Below are 20,215 nucleotides of genomic sequence, written 5' to 3' on the forward strand. Positions count from 1 at the left end.
AGTTTTGCCCAAGCTTATAATAAATTTATTATCTGTTAATTTTGAATCAAATGTGAGTTAGAAAGGCTAAACTTTTTTCCAGGAAGAATGATGTACAACAAATAAGATTAACAATCTAAACAATGTGAAATTCCCACATTGAATAAGAGAATCCAACTTACTAAAATTGAGGCTCGCAAAAGATCGAATTCTACATAGCAATGCCAGAGCTTGTCTATTATCACCGGAAGCAATGTCTAATTGTTGCAGTTTTAATCATTTTAATCTGCATTAAAGAACACAAGTAAAATTTTGAAGAACAAATAGGATATTTATCAATATCATTTTTAGTTAATAGGCCTCTTAAGGAAGTGGTGGATCCCCTTTTCTACTATTCTACGTTGGTTTTGAAAACAGTGATGCATACCTAAAAAGGATTAACATACTTTGGTCGAGAATAGAGATTTGTTCAAATTGAGATTTCTTGTTAAGGGACTCATTGAATAATTTAAGAACCAGACAAATGGTTAGCTTTCAATTTCCCAAATAAATAAGTTTGATAATGATACTTACTAAATTGTTTCATGAATTTGGTAGTGGTTAAGATGATTGTTTTATTCTTCTATTTCGTTTGAAATTAGACTAATAGAAGGTATTTCTCTTTTTTTTTTTTTGTTGAACTAAGGGTCTGTTTGATACGTGTGAAAATAAAGTGGTAAAATCGTTTTCACAAGAAAATACCATTTTTCACTGTTTGATAAGGCCAAAAAGATTAGAAAATCGTTATCCATTAGAAAAAAAGGTTAGAAAAAACACTAAAAGATTTTACCACCTTTTACCTAAAAGGTGGTAAAATGGTTTTCTTACTCAACCAAATAAAAAAACACGCTCTCTCTCCTCTCTTAACGCACAACTCTCTCTTTCCGTCTGCTACTTTCTATCATCATCTCCATCTTTAAGCTCACCAGCCATATCGATCTGTTCGTCTCTCTAAACCCCTTAAAGTATCATCAAGATAATTGCAGGGCTCATAGATAATAGAACCCTATATTTTGAAGACTGAAATCGTTTTCATGCTTGATGTTATAGGCAGATTAAAGAGAAGAAGAACACTGATGCCATAACAGATGCAAAGTAACCATTGATACTTCAAATGATCTTCTTTTATTGTTCTTAATCTCTCTAGAAAATCAACCTCATGGTGATTCTTAGCAAATCGGCAAACCTTTAGACGATTCTTGTCTCCCTCTCTCTACCGATCTGGTCTAGAAAGTTTGGTAAATATTGGGTGAATAGCTGAATATTAGTTGATTTGGCATTACATTTGTCAATTATAAGTCTAAGCAGATCAATTGGTGAAGAATCGAACTCTAATTGAAGAAAAACGCAAGAATCAAACCCTATTGAAGAACCAACACAAGAATCAACCTTCAGTTGAAGAACCCTAGTTGAATAATCATGGAAGAATCAAACCCTAGTTGTGATTTAAAGGGGTTTTTAAGAAGCTTGGCTACAAGATCCCTTATCCACATTGATTTTTAAAAAGAGTTCGTCTTTGTCCAATTTGAAGATCAACCTGATGAAGGAGACGGAGGGGAAGAAATGGCCAGACTTAAATTGGGGAAGCTCTAAAAGCACCCAGTGTTATTACGTCGAGCACCCTTTTTCTATGTAAAAATAAGTGTCAATAACAAAAACGTCGAGCGCCTTTAGAATTTCCCATCACATTTTCTAATGTCTTATCAAACAACATAAAATAGATTACTGATTACAAAAACTTGGTTTTCTTTCCTATTAGAAAAAAAATGGTTTTCTTACTCAGACATTCTTATGTATCAAACGGACCCTAAGGTATTTCTCTTTTGAGAAAAAAAAAACAAAAAGAGAGAGAAAAGATAAGATGATTTTCAAAACTTTGATGTTCACATAAATGTCTCGAACCCGTGACTTTTAGGGTGGAAGGCTAAACCTCTTGGCTCTTACCACTCCAACCAAGGTTGCTGACAATGTCTTTTTAATTTGTACCAAAAGGGAACATGCGAAGGTTACCCAACTTTTAGGCCATGTTTGGCACGCGGGAATCGCGTGGGAATGGAATGTGATTCCTGGGAATCACATTCCCGACTACTGTTTGGCTCGCGGGAATACAGGGGGAATCCTATTCCTGGAGGAACGGGATTCCCACCAAATGGGGTAATAGCAAACCCAGGGAAGGGGGTGGGTTTGTGATTCCCATTCCCGAGAATGATTTGATTTAATATTTATGGACAAAATAATCCTTGATAAAATATTAGAATGACTAATATTAAAATCGTCATTCTCATAATATTTTTACAAAAAAAATTAAAAACCTAGGATTTCAACCACCACCATAGCAACACACACACTCTCTCTCTCCCACCTACTCGCTCGAACGTAACTCTCCCTCTCTCTCTCTTTTCATATCTCTAGTTTTTTTTCTTCTCTCTTGCTCTATGTTCATTAAAAGTCGATTTCATAACGTTTAAAAAAATTTGTCGAAACCTTATTTATTTTAAATAAATCTTTAAATACAACTTAAATTAGTGTTTTACGTTACTATTTCATATCTATAAATTTGAATAGACAATACTAATTAAAATATATATAACAAAATTGACCTATAATTTATGTAGTTTAAGTAAAGGGTATAACAGGACTTTCGTAAAAATTTACATTCTTATTCCTACACAAACCAAACAACAAGTTAGGAGTCCATCGGGAATGGAATTCCTATTCCTGGTCGAACCAAACATTAAACCATACTAAGACACAAAAAATTCTCAAATATTATAATCCAAAAAACGGTACAAATTTCAAATTGCATCTTTTGAAGGTTAGTAAGAGCATCTCCAACCCCGACATGTCTTAGGCCGAAAAAACCATTTTTTCAACCAAATTTTTTTGCCTCAGCTCAACCTCTAAAATTCAGCCCCAGCCTCTTTTGAGGCCGAAACTTTGTTCATGTGGGAAACGCGTGTGTGGACTTTTATTTGGTGTGCGAAAAACGTGTGTGATTTTATGTATATATAAGACACGTGTTTGAACTATTTTCGAAATAATATTTTGATGTAGATTGTTGCGGAAGCGTAAAAGTAATGGAATCCACCATTGTTAATAAACTAAACTAACGAAATAAAACTGATAAAATAATGATAAACAATAAACTTGATTAATAATAAACTTGGTTGATAATATTCTCTGATCTGGTTAACAAAGACAGACTAGACTTCTCTTATATAGAGATTGTACTTTCCTAGATAGACTCAAATAAGGAAATAAGATAACTACTAATAATACTTTCCTTGATTGCTAAGACTCATAATTATGGAAACCCTAAATACTTAATTATAGAAACTACGCTAATGTAGCTTCTTAACCGTGAGGCCCACTATCACCATGGCCGTGAGGCCCAATAGGAAGACGGTCTCCATCATACTCCCCCGCTGCGGAACAACTTGCCCCCAAGTTGGTGTTGTCATAAAGCGGATCGTCCAAGTAATGAGGATATATATCAGCGATGTTGAAGGTAACTTCGGCGACGAGTTTGAAGGCAATCCTTAGTTCCCACTTTTCACGAAAATTGCCGAAAATCCGAAGAAGAAAAATATTGACAATATCACCAATTATAATGTGAAACATATATTGCCAAGATACTCGCAAAAGCAATACCAACGTAGATACGTCTAGTAAATTGCGACATCGCCCGTCGTCTTTTAGTTTCACGAAAGAGGTCATATATACAACCTGTCTTGTTCTTGGAAAAACAATGGATGGCCATGAAGATTGGTTTGTATGATTCTTTGAAGTTGAAAGCCATGAAGAAATCAATGGAGGATAAAGTATTTTATGATTCGACACAACTAATTCGTCTCCCGGAATCATATATGGATCAAACAACTTATTCGAGCTTGTGATAGTCAGTTGAATTTCTTCTTCTTGATCTGTCTCATCGAAATTTTCTTCCTCCATTATTGAAAAACTAGGATTTTTTTGATCAAAAACCTCTCCTTCAATAATATTGACCATGGTAGTCGAAGGAATTTCGGATAATAATTTGTTCGATTGGATTTGAGATTCTATAAAAGATAAGTATTCATCTAAAGGAAGAAAAACATACCTAAAGATGCTTTTCAATGTAGTCCAATCGTCGACGAATTTTTTTCCTTGATCAATGAGTCTCCATTGCATCTCGTTGAATTTTTCATAGACTCTTTTAGACAAGTGTTGTTCGATGACAAAAACCTTATCTTCGTCATGGACTTCTTGGTTTATAAACCAATCTTCCATCTGTTGAATCCAAAAATCTATACGATATTTATAATCAAACATAGGAATTTTGGAATCGACATTAATTTTGTTTTGATCTTTTCGATCAACATAGAGTTGTTGTGCATCTCTTAAAGGATCCCAACCTAAACGCGGAAGATTATTCCAACATTCAAGATGAGAAGTATTTTAAAAAAAATTATCTGTTCCCAGATTCTTAAAGCTCTGAATACCAGCTGATGTAGATTGTTGCGGAAGCGTAAAAGTAATGGAATTCACCATTGTTAATAAACTAAACTAACGAAATAAAACTGATAAAATAATGATAAACAATAAACTTGATTAATAATTTGATTAATAATAAACTTGGTTGATAATATTCTCTGATCTGGTTAACAAAGACAGACTAGACTTCTCTTATATAGAGATTGTACTTTCCTAGATAGACTCAAATAAGGAAATAAGATAACTACTAATAATACTTTCCTTGATTGCTAAGACTCATAATTATGGAAACCCTAAATACTTAATTATAGAAACTACGCTAATGTAGCTTCTTAACCGTGAGGCCCACTATCACCATGGCCGTGAGGCCCAATAGGAAGACGGTCTCCATCATATTTTTTTTTCCAAGGTTGAAAAATTATTCGGGGACCGACATTTGGTGGGATGTATTTTAATATTAATATTTATTTAAAAAGAATTAAAACTAATTAAAATTACAAAATTATTATTTACATTAAAAAAATAATTGGGAGAAGATCCTAACCGTTGGATAAAATGGTCATGTTGGGGAGCATTCAGTCGCCCCTAATATTTGGAGCGACCGAAGGTGCGGCTCCAGCCTCCGCCCCAGGCTACTGGGCCTGGAGCACAGGACGGAGACCATAAATTTGAATTTATGGCCTCCGTCTGGCTGGGGCTGGAGTTGCTCCAATTGAGTATTAACAGATGACATTGCCTTTTGTTTCTTTCCCAATATCATCCAAGTGATGAGAATATAAATCTACCTTTAAAAAAGACAATTTGTTTTTCTCAAATGTCCAACTTTCTTTTTATGAAAGCAAAAAGTACTTTATTTAAACATTTTTCTTTTTTTTTTCTTTTGTTGAAGGAAGTACTTTATTTAAACATAAAGTCAACAAGGTTCAATATAAGGCAAAGTTACAACAATGCAAAATTGCTTGGCTGTAAATATGAACTCTTAAGGACCAAGTGAGGTTGAAACTTTTGAGTGTAAGTGAGAACTTTAAAACCCTTCATACATGGGATATGTCCTTGATTTTGTCATCCCACAAGTTAATCACCCTTATAAGATTAAAATAAGCACTCTTGTATAAGATAATGACACAAACAACCCGTTTCTCGCTATACATTCGTTTGGTTCCACTTATGGACATATATATTCAAGCAATGAGCTAAATGAATATTTTTTTTTTCCCACAAGAATCAGTCAAATAGTCATAAAGTGATGTTATATTCAAACATCAAAGCATGAGCATGTGAATATAGTAATGAGAGTTAGTTTGCTATTATTGTATTACTACATATTTCAAGGGGCTAATGCAACAGAGCTATATTAGCTAATCCTAAGTATTATTTCTAATTACTTCTTCTAGATGCCCATGTTCTCTTGCTTGTTTTGTGTTTCAAGTCAATACATTACATATTTTATTTGTTTATTTATTTACTTATTATAGTACTTCGGACGCTATTAGTTGAGTTAGGAATCTAATGTGATTTTGTTGTAGAAAATTTTGTCAAGCATACCCACACTTGAATCCCGACTTTAATCTAATCGTGGCTCTTCCCTTGACACTTCTGTCATTGGAACTCTCCATCTCTCTTTCTTCATCGTCGTCAGCTAGGGGGTTCCCTTCCCTTTCAGACAATCTATTCATTTTTACAAACTTTGCAGTTGTTTTATTCTTTGTAAAACTAAGGGATCGGGAAGTTCCATACGTATCCCCCACCATTATTGCTATAGGCGTTTCTTGTAGAAGCAAAATTTGCAAGATGTTCCATGTAAAAGGGGTGTTCCGCCTATATAACATCCCATAAGGATTTTTCTTCCCTTTTTTTATTTGTCAACGTGCTTCGGACTCTTGACCTCTAAGGTGGAAGATTGAATCGCTTACCACTCCAACCAAGAGTTGTTGGCCAACAAATCTAAGTGTGGTGCCCATCCGGTTTGTAGCACAGTAGTTATGGGGCGGGCACCAACGTAGGGTTTGAAAGTGTCCTTCTGGAGTACTAAAGGTGCTTCCTGTCCTCACAAGCTCACCTAATATTAGCCTTGAGGAAGGCGCCTTTAACATTTTAGGGGGCGTTCCCATACAGCTTCCCTACTTCTATTAAGTGACTTTAAGGCACCCCAGCTAACATCATCAAATTTTGGATTTTTATGCTATAGCCACCACTAGAGCACCAGCCCAGTTATTCTCATGCTAATGCATCATCTCGGGAAATTCTGCACACCACTCAAACCTATGTTTTCTTTTCACACATGTTATCACGAACTACCTCCCTCAAATCTGGCCGCCAAGTCACCGCAATACCTTTGGATTCGGTTTGTGGCTTGGGCGCTTGGCTATAGCATCTCGATCGCCTTTCTCTTTGTACTTCATACTCCGTACCCAAGCCAGAGGGCAAATGAGAATTCCGAAGGGGCTCAAAGGTACCTTTAACCCGAGGGGGGTGACAAGAATCACCCCCTTTGTGTTAAAAGCACCTCCTTCAACGCAAAATTTAGGGCCACCACGCAACTTCCTTTGAGTTGGAAGGAGCTCGAGGAGCTATCGCCCACCCAAACGTGCCTGAATAATTTCTCATGTCCATGAAGAACGAATAGGGTTGATGTTGGACCCGCTATAATGACCAACATCAACCATATAGCTGAACTTGAACCACATCAATAGCTCAAGCTCGAAACGATCATCCAAGTGATGTGTGAGACCCTACTAACCAAAACCTAAATAATCACTTGGTGAGCTCATTACTTTTCCACCATCTGTTCTTTCATACTCCTATAACAATATAACATACTGTTATACAATAAACTTGAGCCCTTTCGATCATTAAGGATGAATTTGGAACCATCAATTCATAGTGTACACAATCAAATGTGTCTGACTAAAGAGTTGTCAATTGGACCCATTTGTTGATTAGGACAGAAGATAAAACTCTCAAGACCCATTGAAAACAAACCCTAAAAAATTGAAACAAAACCCTAAAAAGTAGGTAAAAGAAATGAAAAAGATCAACATAAAAGATGCACCACAATCTCTAAAATAACTCATAATTTCTCATATATTCCAAAGTAAAATAAACATCATACACCATAATCAAAAGGGTAGTTTCAACTTGATTGATCAAGTCATCCCCAAACCCTAAAATGGAGATAACATACTCATTCAGAATCACTAACTATACTATAATATCAGTAAATACTACCTAGGTTAGTAAAATAATCAAAGGATCCAACTCTTCTTCTACTAGTAATACTTTCTCTCACAAAAAACTACAACTAAAACCCTCTCCAATAAAAAAGTTAAAAAGGGTTAGAAATGATTTGATTTGAATCATGATTAATTAATATAATTGAAGGTATGGAAGTTGTTGGTTAAGGGGATCCTTGATTCTTTCTTCTTCTTTTATGCAAAAACAGATCCACAAGAAAGAGCCATTAATAGAATGGCAGCTTGTTCTTCTTCTTCTCCTAATTGTCTCTGTGATTCCATTGTTGATCTCTGTAACATCACTTCTCTTTTATAAGCTAGTAATTTAATCTTCAAAGATGAATCAATCTTATTATTGTTATTACTTGATCTTCTTTCTTTTTTCTTATCATTTGATCCTTCTTTTTTCAAACCCAAAATAGCTCTTCTCTTCTTTCTGTATCTGATTCCACAAGCATTGCAGAGTGACTGTAAAAACAGAGGATTCAAAATTAAAATCAAAATCAATTTCTAGCACTAACCCATTCAAATACTTAACAAAGGGTAGAGAGAGAAAGTAAGAAAAGTGGGTTTTACTAAGAATTAAAACCAAATCAAAATGAAAACCAGAGATGGGTAGAGAGAGAAAGTAAAGAAAAATGGAGTTTGGGTTTTTTTTTCTAATTCACCTTAGGACCAGCTGGGCCGCCTCTCCATAAAGGGGTTTTTGATGTTTGACAATCAGCACAACTCTTCTTACTTGTTTCAGAACCTGAACCTGAACTTGATCCCTGATTCAATAAAAACAGACGATTAAAGATCAGTAACTCTTAATACAGATAGATCATAAATGAACAACTAGGTAGATCAACCATTGAAACAACCCCATTAAAGAAGAGAGGGATTCATGATAATGAAACCCATTAAAGATAAGGTAATGATCACTTACTTTTTCACTCAGATCCGTCATAACTACAACACTAGAACTAATACTACTCATCAGAAATGAAAACGCAGAGAGAAAAGGGTGGTAGGAAGCAAAGTTATTAGGGTAGTCGAGATGTTAGAGAGAGAAAGAGAGAGGAAATAGTGGGGAGTATATAAATAGGAAGAGACCGACATACAAGTAGAGAGAGAAAGAGAGAGAGGGGGAGTAATGACAAGAAAAACGAACCGGCACAGCCTCCATTTGGTCATTCGTATCAGGAATACGGCAATAACAGATCGTCACAGAGACACGAAACCCTAGCTTTATTGCCCCTTAAATGACGAAATTACCCTCTATCTTTCAAAATAATTTGATCTCTTCACTCACCCGCCAAAATACACTATTGTGGGAAAAATGGCGCCGATTGTCTCAGCCCAAAATAAGGAAAAGGTTGGATATTTACACCGTTTTGTTAATTTGAGAGGGAAATTTTGATTTCATTAAATAAAAGATTAAAATCCAAACAATGCCTAGTGGTTTGGTACCCTAGTAGTGCATATATTTGCCAATATGGTGGGTTTAGGTGCAATCTCATGGAAGTGCAAAATTAAGATTTGAATTTGGGTGTAAATAAAGGCCAGTGTTTTGAGAAAAGCAAAATAGTTTCCGGAAAAAATGGTAGAAACTTCAAAAAACACGCGCCAAACACTCCCCTCAAGTTGTCGGGCGGCGATGAATTCTCTCTGTCTCTCTCTTCTTTCTGTCTCTATCTTCTCCTATCTCCTCTATCTGCCTCTATATCTCTCTTCTTTCCATCTCTCCCATTCTTTTTTCTTTCTTTGTTACAGTTCCGGCGAAGGGGTTTTCCCTTCGCCCGAACCTTCTTCTGGATTTGGAAGAACCAGATCCAGACGACTAGGGAGATCCCCTTCGTCGGAACTGTCGTGAGATAATGAGAGAGGATAAAGGAGAGAGAGAAGAAAGAAGAGAAAGAAAGAAGAGAGAAGAAAATAGAGAGAAGAAAGAACTTTGGTGATGGTGATCATCTGAATTAATGGTGGATATCGCCGGAATTCGGTGGTGGTCGCCGGAGTTTTAGTTGAGGTGAGAGGAGAAGATAAAGAACAAAAAATTGAAAGGGTGATGTTTGGAGGAAACACAAAAAAATTTGTTTCCACCCAAAATTTATTGCCCGGAAACTTTTCTTATTTCCCCGAAACACCGATCTAAATAAAGTAGTTACATCCTTTAGACGAGATTCGTTGGCCTTTTGACCGTTAATGTAAGGGTTTAAAATCAGGCAAGTATTGTGTTTATCACACTGTATCAATGTACCAGTGCCTTTGTAATGACTAGTGTAGTCAATAAAAAAAATATGGGTTGAGTGACATATGCGAGCAATTGAAAATATTTTGCAATTTTGCAATCTTAGGTCGGCAATACAATGAAAAGCAAAAATCTTATATGAAAAAAACTTATCGTGACTTGTTTAAGTTAAACATAGTTGACTTCTACTTAATTGGCGTAAACAACGGTAAGAACCAAAAAGTAAAACAAAAATTAATCTAAAGATTAAAATAAATATACTAAATCAAGAAACAAACACCTTCTTCTGTTTTCACCCTCACTACCATTAAACTACAACCTTTATCGCGTTCAAGAATATAATGAAATAGAATCTTCTTCTTCTCTTTCATCTTCGTCCATTACTCTCAATATATTACATAAGGGGATTTTCTTCTTCTTTCATCGTTACTACTACTAAACTAGAACCTACATCATTCTCAAACATACGAAGGAAAATTATCTAAATTCTAATTTTTTTAATTTCACTCACTATTCATTTTTACAAGTCATTAATGGTGAAAGGAAAAAAATTCAATGGATGAAGATCAACTCCCCGTTTCGTGGCAACTGTGCCTCTGAGAGACTAAATTTCGTGAGAATCCCTAAAAAATTGGGATGTTAGAGGCAAAATTGCCACGACATCGGGCCAATTTTTTGGGGGATTTTCACAAAATACGAGCAATATAACAAATAGTTTGGTTTCTGAATATTCCACAACCTTGAAAACTAAAACAAGTCTTTCCTAAAAATCCAAATATTTTGGAGCTATTCGACAAAAACTCAAGTATGTGGATGAAGAAAATGTTGGAATCGGAGCCGATTTTGGCTCGACCTGACTCGTCAAACTCAAAAAAGGAACGCGCCTTTGCACTCGTCTCATCGAGGTCTTAAACTTAGAGCCAAGAATCACTCGAATCTGATTCCGGATGAATGAGAAATTCAAGTTTAAAGTTTGGTCGAAGATCGGTGAAATTAAAGACTAAAGCGTCAAACCAGACAAGTCGGATTGAGACCCATTTGAGTGAGGAGAACGCGTTCAGATCTGGACGGTGGGTGTTCCTTTCGCGGGATTGCGCCAGATCTGACGGTTGGGCGGTAATTCTCTCGGGACAGTGTTGGGACGCGTCTAACAGCGTTGGATCAGATAGATCCAACGACCCGCGTTACTTCCGTGTTGGGCACCTGGTGGGATTACTTCTGATCCTTCATCTAACGGTCGAATGTGTCACATGTTGGGCATGTTTCGGGCCACACTTATCTTCATCTAACGGCGGTCGTTCACTCCGCGTTTTCTAGAGAAATCTGACGGTTCAGATTACAACCGACTATATCAATCCGTTACTCTTCAAGTTGAGTCCCTAGTTCCGAATAGGTGTGTCCTTTTAACCCAATAGACACATGCATCCATTCAATTCATATATAAACAACCCAAAACCATTCCAATTCTCATTCCATTCATTCTCTTCCTTTCTTCTAACAATTAATATTCTGTGTGTCTAGAATACTGATTGGGAAGTAATTTTAGTATATCTAGAAAAAGGAAGAAAGAAGTTTCGAGTGAAGTTTGAATTCTAAAGCATCTAGAAAATCCAAGTCATTCTCTTCTTCTATTCACTTCTAACAATTAGTATTCTGTGTGTCTGGAATATCTGATTGGGAAGTAATTCTAGTATTTCTAGAAAAAGGAAGAAAGAAGTTTTGAGTGAACTTATAATCTTAAAGCGTCTAAAAGATTTGGCATCAGTCCAAGAGCTCATATTATTTACGAAGGTTTGTCCGCTTTCAAAATATAGAAATACCATCTTAAAATTCTGAAAGGATAGTCGTTGTATTCCGAAGGCATACACCCTAACGTTTGGTACTGTTACGGGGGTGTAAAATGTCTTATGGAAAGAGAATTTATTTTCGCCTCGACTCCATTATCTTTTGTCTATCTCGGTCAATCTGAAAGGAGGAATTACTGATATAGTTGGTATTCTCTTATCGTTTATCTCTCTAGAAATTAGAGAAATGAAGTTCCCTACTTCAACCCAGACTCTAGCTTAATCAAGACAAGACAGAGTTAATGTGAACTCAAACCATAATCAGAAGAACAACATGAAATATTTAGGACACTGAAATTTTGAGCTTAAATAAAAAAGTATTGTTTTATCTCTTTGTCAAGGTTCTTCAACTAAATGTGTCTTTGATTTGTGAGAATATCAAGTAAAGAGTGATTTAGATAATGCATCACTTAATATTTTCTGGTGAGCTACTAGATTAAGGATGGTAAGAGGAATGAGGATAAGCCATTTCAAAAAGATAAGAATTGTTTGTGAATATTTTTCTTTTGTTGCAAGAACTGTTTGTGAATATGGTTCACATAAAGCCCTTTCAAAAAAGATAAGATTTGTAAGTTTTGTGGCAAAACCCATTCTAACTACCTTCATAGATACATTTTTTTAGCAATTTGTATGGTTAATGGTTGGCTTCTCTTGATACATCAAAGTTAGGGTTGACCCACTTATCCAGATGTATCAGGCTACTCAGAAACAAATTAGATTGTTGGTGCTGATGTGATCTTTGTGGTATTTTTATCATACAACTAGCTCTTGCCTCTTGGTTTATTGAACTTGTAGAAGGTTCAACAAAAAAGTCTCATACGTGATCCAAGTGATTGTCTGGTTAAGTTGTTATACACGTCCCAATTAATAGTAGTTGTGCACATCATCCTATATTCACCAGGTTGTCAATAAGTACTAATCTGAATCCATTTGGTGCTTCTACTATGTAATATTATATGTTTCACCAGATCCATGAGCTAAATTACCTTCTTGACATCATGTATGTAATTTTGCATAGAAAATGTTGTTCGGCACGACAAAAACTTAAATGAATGACCCGAACAAGAAAAATTACTTATCTAATGTGTAAAATTACCTTATTGGACTATTCAGACTACTTTCTGTCGGACCAAATAGCATTGTTGTATATCACATGGTGGCAAATATATAGATAACCAATTATCTTATATGGACAACTATTTCAGGCCCGGTGTAAGTTAAATATGTTTGACTTTATCGACTTTCATTTGATACTGGGACAACTCAAAGGGACAAGTTTAATAATTTGGAGATAGTTTTGAGAACAATATTATGAGATAATTTTGTTATAATTTGATGCGAAGGACATAGACGACAATATTACTCTCACACAAAATTAATCCTCTAGTTTTTCACTTGGGGTTTCACATAATTTACTCGACCATCAAGATGAATTCAAGGTCTAACGGCCAAATCTTTAACCCCTCTAGGATGCTAGGCTACTAAATTTTTTTACTAACATTTTAGATTTTTAACATTAGTTAGCGAGTATATAGTTTATCTCTCACAATCAGCTGCAGAAAGATGGGGAATTGGAAAAGAATTAGAGAATTACTCTCTGCTCATTACTAACATCTTTAACGAGAAAACAAAAAGGAAAAAAAAAAGAATGGTTAGGGTTTGAAATTTGAACAAGTAAATTCTAGCCTAGGTGAAGAAACCTGGATCAAGAGAAAGATAGTTAGTATGAGGCTCAAATTCCATCCCTTAATTACTGACAGAGCAGAGAGAGAAATCAAGTGGCAAAAGAACAAGACAAAGTCACAAACAACCCAACATTAAAAATTACAAATAACACAAGGACCACTGTAAATAAATAAATACTATATAAATATTTCAAGAGGAAAATGCAGGACCTGTCGTATAAATTATGTACAACTTTTAATTTTTTTTTTTTTTTTTTGCTTTTTATCAGTTGGAGATTGTAAATCAAAAAAAAAGTCTATTTGGCCACATTGCTCTGTCTCAAATGTGTAGATAGAGACATGATCTTTGCCTATTTAGTGTTTTTGCATATCAATTGTAGATTTAAGGAAAGCTTATCATCTATTTTCCAAGGCAAATGCAAGATCTTACTCGAATTTTGAATTAGCTTAATTTAGATCTTAATGTGTTTGTTTCTGTCGAAATTAATAACGCTGGTTCGTCTGAATGACATATTTAGGTTGATTTGAAAATAATTTGAATTATAAGGGGTCATATTCAACACCCTACTCTCTCAAAAGGTGAAAGGGAATCCCAAAATCCAAATAACAATAGGTGGGGAGTAGGGGTGGGATTTCTACCCGAAAGCCCGATACCCGTCACATTTACTCGCGCCCGACAATGTCCATGGACGCCCGCGCCCGAAGATGGGTACTACCCGCCCAGCCCGATGATTATTCGTGGGCGGGCTCGGGTGAAAAGCTCTGCCCGCCACCCCGCCCATACCCGAGCCCAATATGCTCACCCGACGGGTGCCTATAGATGCCAATCACTTTGAGTGTCGATTATACTTCACTATAAAGCCCAAAGTAGATTTAAGGTTTCTCCCGAGATATATAAACTACACATTGAAGCATCCCTAATAGTTTACCACATTGAATCTGAAAAATTCGGTAGCATAGAGAGAGAAAAAGAATCTACGTTGTCTCTCTATCCATTTCTCTCTTATTTACTAGACCTTCTTGTGCCAACCTTCTTCTCTATTAAATAAGTAATTGGGATCATCTTCCATCTCTATGTAGTGGTCAAATTCTAAGATTATTTTGATGTGAAGGAAGAACAAAGAAGACTTAATGAAACATACAAAGACAAGAAAAAAGTGGAAGACAACCAAGTCTCATGTTTGCATATATAGATCTATATCAGTTGTTGATTTCTTATGTTACGGAATCTGAGTATTTCTTTCATTCTTGATTTATAAGTTTTGTAAAGATTTGGTATTAATTTGTTTAGAGAAGCTTATTTGAACAATATCAAATTTCTAGAGTTTTATGATCTGGTAGAAAAATATCAGATAAAGAAACCCGATGCCCGATTTGCCCGAAGCCCGACTTGCCCGATGCTTTAGTGGGCTTGGGCGGGCTTTGATCATAGGAGATTTCAGAAAAGCCCGCCCGAATCCGCCCGAGAACCCGAGTGGGCAGAGGAGAAACTTACCCAACCCGCCCGAGCCCGACTTAGAATTACCCGCGGGTGCCCATACCCGCCCGATTCCCACCCCTAGTGGGGAGAGGCAAGTTCTTCCTTTAGTCGACATATTTAAATTTAAGAAAATGAGTTTCATCACTTCTCTCACCGCATCAAACCCCTCACTATGTACAGGAAAGACAAAGATTTAGGAGGTGTTTGTTTTTTTTTTATATGTCTGAATCTGAATTGTCTGAACTGAATTTGCTGAATCTGAATTAACATAATTATTTTACAAGTTTGATGTTTGTTTTTTAAGTCTGAATTAAATTTTTGACATTTATACCCCTTTTTGGTCTCTTTGACAAACACACCCTAATCTTTATTTTACTCTCTATTATAGATAAAAAGAAAACCCTAACCCTAATAAGTTCCTCTCTCCCTCTTTCTCTATCACTCTGGGAAAATACAAAACCCTAGTAAGTTCCTCCCTCTTTCTCCATCTCCCTGAGAAAAAGAAAACCCTACGTTCTACCTCTTCATCCATCTCCTTACAGTGTGTGTTTCTCTCTCTCTCAGTCGCTCCCTCTCTTACAGTAAACCTCTAGCAGTAGAACACCTAAGGATTTCGTCTCGCCCTCTCTCTATCAGTAGATCTCTAACAGTAGATCGGCGAAGGGATTCGTCTCACTCTCTCTCTCTAACAGTAGATCGGTGAAGGATTGCGTCTCCCCCTCTCTAACAGTAGATCTCTAGCAGTAAGTTGGCAAAAGGGTTTCGTCTCTCTCTCTCTCTCTCTAACAATAGATCGACACAGTTAAATCCTCGCAGGACGGCGAGGGTTAACCGATCTTCCTCATATGGTGGTGGTCTATTTTTTGTGGCGGTTTCTGGGGGTGGTGAGGGCGTATGGGTGGTGGCGGTTTCTGTGTGTTGACAGTATGGTTGGTGGTGGGGGTGGGCTATATGTGGTGGGGGTGGTGGGGGTGGTGGGCTATAGGTGGTGGTGGTGGTGGCGGTGGTGGCGGTGGTGGGCTATAGGTGGTGGCGGTGGTAGGCTATAGGTGGTGGCGGTGGTGGGTTATAGGTGGTGACGACCGTGCGAAAATAGTTCTAATTCATGGGGGGCATTAAAATCATTTTTACACATTTCAGATATTGGTCCTTGTTTCAGACTTGTTTTGAAATCTGAAAATTTTGGGCTAGTTTTCAGCCCATTCAGACATAGAATAAATTCAGACAACATTTCAGATTTAGCTAAATAAAAAAACGAACATCCTGAAATCTGAATTGAGATCAATTCAGATTTCAGATCTGAAAATTTAAAAAAACAAACAGCACCTTAGGGTCCTTTTACCATGTATACTAAAAGTACATGATTGTATCATTTTCAAAATTATTAACTTAAAATGAAAAAGATTTAAACATTGTTAAGGGCACCTGTGAGAATCAAACAGGCACAAAATTGATTTAAACAAAGGTATTTCATTGACGATAACTATGACTATATATGTATAAAGTTATAGTAATAAAAATCCTAAACCTAATTTACATTAAATAAATCCTGTCGGATTATAATATCTTGAGCCGTTAAATCTTGATGGAGGGGTGGCCCTCAGCCTGGCCGATCTTGGTTGGTGGTTCCCTTGTCTAAGGACACCCCATATTCGTCCTCCAAAATTCAAACGATATAGATTTATATGTACGCAAAATTCATTTTCCAAGTTGACCTGACTCAAATGAGCGGCAGCCCCATTATCTTATACTCAGAATAGGATTGATGCTAAAATACATCTCGATCTGAACTATCAAAACATCAAGTTGCATGCCTTGTGTCAGGTCCATAGTTATAGAAAGGTTATTGGAAAGCTGACCTAGAATGGTCGTGACCCTATGTTAAACATACGCTTTCTTTACTTTTTTTTTTTTTTTTCTCTCTATGATCTTGCAGAACAAAAGGGAGAGAGTGAGAGAGTAGAGTTTGAAAAGCTGTGTTCTTTTCTCCTCGATAACATGAAATCATGTTTATTTCATTTTTAAAGTTCTTGGCACTCCTCATTATTTAAAAAAAAACCCAAGATCTTACTTTTCTTAATCATAATTAATTTATTAGAGTATTATATGATTTATTCTAAAACCATTAACTATAGCTAGCTGTTTTTATTTTCTTTCCAAAAAGTTTAAGATATGTGAAGAGACAAATCGTGCACAGGTGACACTGTAGCGAATGAAAAACAAAACAGTAGAAATTCATACTACTTCAAATCAATATTTGTTAATACCACGAATCAACAGTGGAACTAATGTGTCACAGTCTGACTGAAAGTTGTTAATTACCGGTATGGATAACATTACATAAAACATGACCTACATTCACAAGATTTACCTTATAACACAAATAGCAATTTCAACAATAAAGAAAACATTTTTTTGCAAATTGGTCTAGATATTTTGATCCTCCGAATATATGTCCTGAGTACAAAATATGAGAAAGAAAAGATAGACAAACTCCTATTCAACAAACAAAGTACTAGAATTTTCTAAATTTCAGCATCAATTGAAGATCATTGATATGTGAATAACAAAACTTGAAATAATATATCCACAATTCAACGAGCGGCATATAGTACTCGGTTTCCTAGTATTTGTATAGCATCATCCACAAAAAAACAACCATATATTACAGTAAGAGTGTCATAATCATTACAATAACAATACAACAAACACGAAAGTTCTCCGTAAAGACATGAATCATAAGTAGTACACAAACAGAAATGCTCAAGGATTACACTGCAGAGAAATTCCTCTTTCATTTTAGAGTCTTACTCACATATTCTTCCACCAACAATTTGTTTCAAAACTCAATAATTTAAAATCAAAAATACAAACCATCAATCAATCCATTAAGCAAGACTCTGATTAAAATTCTAAGTGTTTATAACACTTATAATCAGTGTTTGAGTTTATGGGATGGGGCCAATTTCGAGAAGAAGTAAGCGAGGAAAGCAAAGAAAGCAGATATGAGACCCAAAACCCATGAAAGGAAAAACAACATTATGTCTTTCCAGTTTTTCTTGGGACAATGAGTTCTGTCTGAGAATAGTAATGCTCTATAAATTGCTTCTGTCAAGGCATATGCAGTAACCGGGTCCGATTCCTCTGCCAGAAATCCATGCTCAGTAAGACAAACAATGTCGTACGCGCCTGTCGTTTCCGATATACCAAGGAACTCACAAATCTTTATTCGTCCGTCGATTCTTTCTTCCACTGTTAGCATATCGCCATGTGTCATGATAAGGATAGGGTTTTCATCTGTAATGAATCAATCACAATGCCATTTCATACAACTATTCAATTAGCTATACTAATAAAGATAGTTTTTAAGTAATATCATAATATGGCCTAAAACATTAGAGAAGGAGAAATACTCACTAGATTTCCTCATGGAAGGAGAGAAGAAGAGCTCTTTCGTCGCCTCTAATGGTCTCGAATCACCTTTCATTAAAGCTTTATAAATTTGTGCAACATCCACAACTACTACAGCGCAATTCACTCTTCTCGTTTTGAACCTTGAAGAAGACATCGAAGAATTAGATAACAAAGAGTCTTGATCTTCTCCTATTCTAGAACAGAGTTGGTGATGGTGAACTCCATCATTCATCCAACTTCTCAACCTTTCAAGACTCTCACTGGTTCTTCTATTGTAATCCAAACCCCTTGAATCATAAATGCAGAACCCACTTCTCATAGATCTTAAAACATTGTGTTCTTCCAAGAACATAGTTGTATAATCCGACGACACTCCTACACAAAATAGAGAAATGTTTCATAACAAGAGTAGTACATAAAGGTTTTCTAGAAACAACCTGACAAAAAATACGGCGATAGAAAAAAGACCTATAATTTGAAAAACAAGAGTATTGAGGTTTCATAGGATCATATTTTTCTTTTTCTTGATGGAGACTAAGGAGACTCCTATTGCTCGAAAAATTTTGTTGAATGAGGGAGGGTATTTTGGTCAATTATCGAAGTACTAACCGTATCTGAAACTAGCAATTCTTATGCATTTTCATCAAAAAAAAGAAGAAAAGAAATATGCGCCATCGTAGGTCTATCATCTTTGTGACTTTTAGGTCTAATCGTCTGAATCCAGTTAAAAAAAGGGAACCAACCACAAAGGGTCATCAAAGCCATAGGTGTACCATCCCCGTGTACCATCTTCTTGACCGTATCAAATAAGTCAAGTAGTAAAATGGTAATTTCGTAAGGTGATACATCTCTCATTTTTCTACGAGTTACCGATATTTACCTCTACGAACCTTCTCATAAGTCAAAGGGTAAAATAAGGAAAGAACAAATAATGTATACAGACTTTTTTCACCCTCCCAAAGACTCCAAAACAAACACTAAAAACCTCAAAAGAAAAAAGTAGGAATTTATTTTCTTCTGAACAAAACAGATCAAAACAGAGGAGTTCTTGAGTTTTAAGAGAATTACCTGAAGTTTGAGCAAAAGGGATCAAACCAGATCTACCAAGAACACTATACATGAGATTCACAAGTGAACTCTTACCAGAACCAGAGAAACCCACTAACAAAATTGAAATAATTTCAGGAATTTCCATTTCTTCTTTCTTGATTCCACCTGTGGGTAACCAAAATTCACCTGATTTATAAGTAATTAGTTTGTGTCTAAGATCATCAAGTCCTTCTGGTGCAATTAAAGCAAGTCTTTCCATTTCTCTAAGAACCTTCAATCTTGGTGTTAGATCTTTCAAATTATTAAGATCTAAATTAAGTTGATCATTTTCATTGAACTCTTTTGCTTTTCTCCACCAACAGAAACTACTCGACCGAGTTGACTCGTTTTCATCTTCCCCATTTGATGCAAATAGTGGGTTTCTCATCTTTCTTCTTCTCCCGACTTTTTCTTTTTGAAAATTTTATTGGATCTTGATGAAATATGTATCTGTATTCTTCTATTAATTATGGGTAGCTGGAAATTTTCCAAATTAGTATAAAAAGGGAAAGAAGATGTCTTCTTCCTTGATGAGTAGTAACATGAAACTATTTTTAAAATGAGTCAGAACGGACATCTGAAACTATTAATTCGAATTTACGAATTAACCCTATCTGAGTACTCAAATTTACTAAAGGGTTATGATTTTTGCTAAGAGAATTCCTACTTTAGTTTTAAAACTTGAATAGGGTATTGCTGTCATTAAAAATATGGGATGGTACCATGTCTTTTTTATTCTTATTTTT

The 20,215-nt window shown here is 35.8% G+C and overlaps 2 protein-coding genes across 3 annotated transcripts; both read right to left on the reverse strand.

The window, feature by feature from the left end:
• Window positions 1-7,539: 7,539 nt before the first annotated feature.
• Window positions 7,540-8,984, reverse strand: LOC147559537 (GATA transcription factor 15-like). 2 transcript variants are annotated; one of them, XM_086657830.1, is made up of 3 exons: window positions 8,653-8,984; window positions 8,393-8,494; window positions 7,540-8,192 (listed from the first exon to the last, which is right to left on the reverse strand). In XM_086657830.1, exons 1-3 carry the CDS (start codon window positions 8,701-8,703, stop codon window positions 7,920-7,922), a joined length of 426 nt encoding a protein of 141 aa, XP_086513956.1. In that variant the 5' UTR covers window positions 8,704-8,984; the 3' UTR covers window positions 7,540-7,919. The 2 variants fall into 2 exon arrangements, with proteins under 2 accessions (XP_086513956.1, XP_086513957.1); XM_086657831.1 differs by having other exon boundaries at window positions 8,878-8,922.
• An 8,625-nt stretch (window positions 8,985-17,609) lies between these two features.
• Window positions 17,610-20,215, reverse strand: LOC147559538 (uncharacterized). Its single transcript, XM_086661427.1, has 3 exons — window positions 19,449-20,215; window positions 18,384-18,755; window positions 17,610-18,263 (listed from the first exon to the last, which is right to left on the reverse strand). Exons 1-3 carry the CDS (start codon window positions 19,855-19,857, stop codon window positions 17,902-17,904), a joined length of 1,143 nt encoding a protein of 380 aa, XP_086517553.1. The 5' UTR covers window positions 19,858-20,215; the 3' UTR covers window positions 17,610-17,901.

The sequence above is a fragment of the Eschscholzia californica genome, unplaced genomic scaffold, assembly GCF_041429995.1.
Source record: "Eschscholzia californica isolate CP2 unplaced genomic scaffold, dmEscCali1.0.p SCAF_2, whole genome shotgun sequence".
NCBI lineage: Eukaryota > Viridiplantae > Streptophyta > Magnoliopsida > Ranunculales > Papaveraceae > Eschscholzia > Eschscholzia californica.

Coding starts and splice junctions, on each gene's coding strand:
- LOC147559537 (XM_086657830.1), bottom strand. CDS start 8,703: ATGAGTAGTATTAGTTCTAGTGTTGTAGTTATGACGGATCTGAGTGAA. Junction 8,495..8,652: donor TGACGGATCTGAGTGAAAAA/GTAAGTGATCAT, acceptor TTATTGAATCAG/GGATCAAGTTCAGGTTCAGG. Junction 8,193..8,392: donor GCGGCCCAGCTGGTCCTAAG/GTGAATTAGAAA, acceptor CTGTTTTTACAG/TCACTCTGCAATGCTTGTGG.
- LOC147559538 (XM_086661427.1), bottom strand. CDS start 19,857: ATGAGAAACCCACTATTTGCATCAAATGGGGAAGATGAAAACGAGTCA. Junction 18,756..19,448: donor CCCTTTTGCTCAAACTTCAG/GTAATTCTCTTA, acceptor TATTTTGTGTAG/GAGTGTCGTCGGATTATACA. Junction 18,264..18,383: donor TCCTTCCATGAGGAAATCTA/GTGAGTATTTCT, acceptor GATTCATTACAG/ATGAAAACCCTATCCTTATC.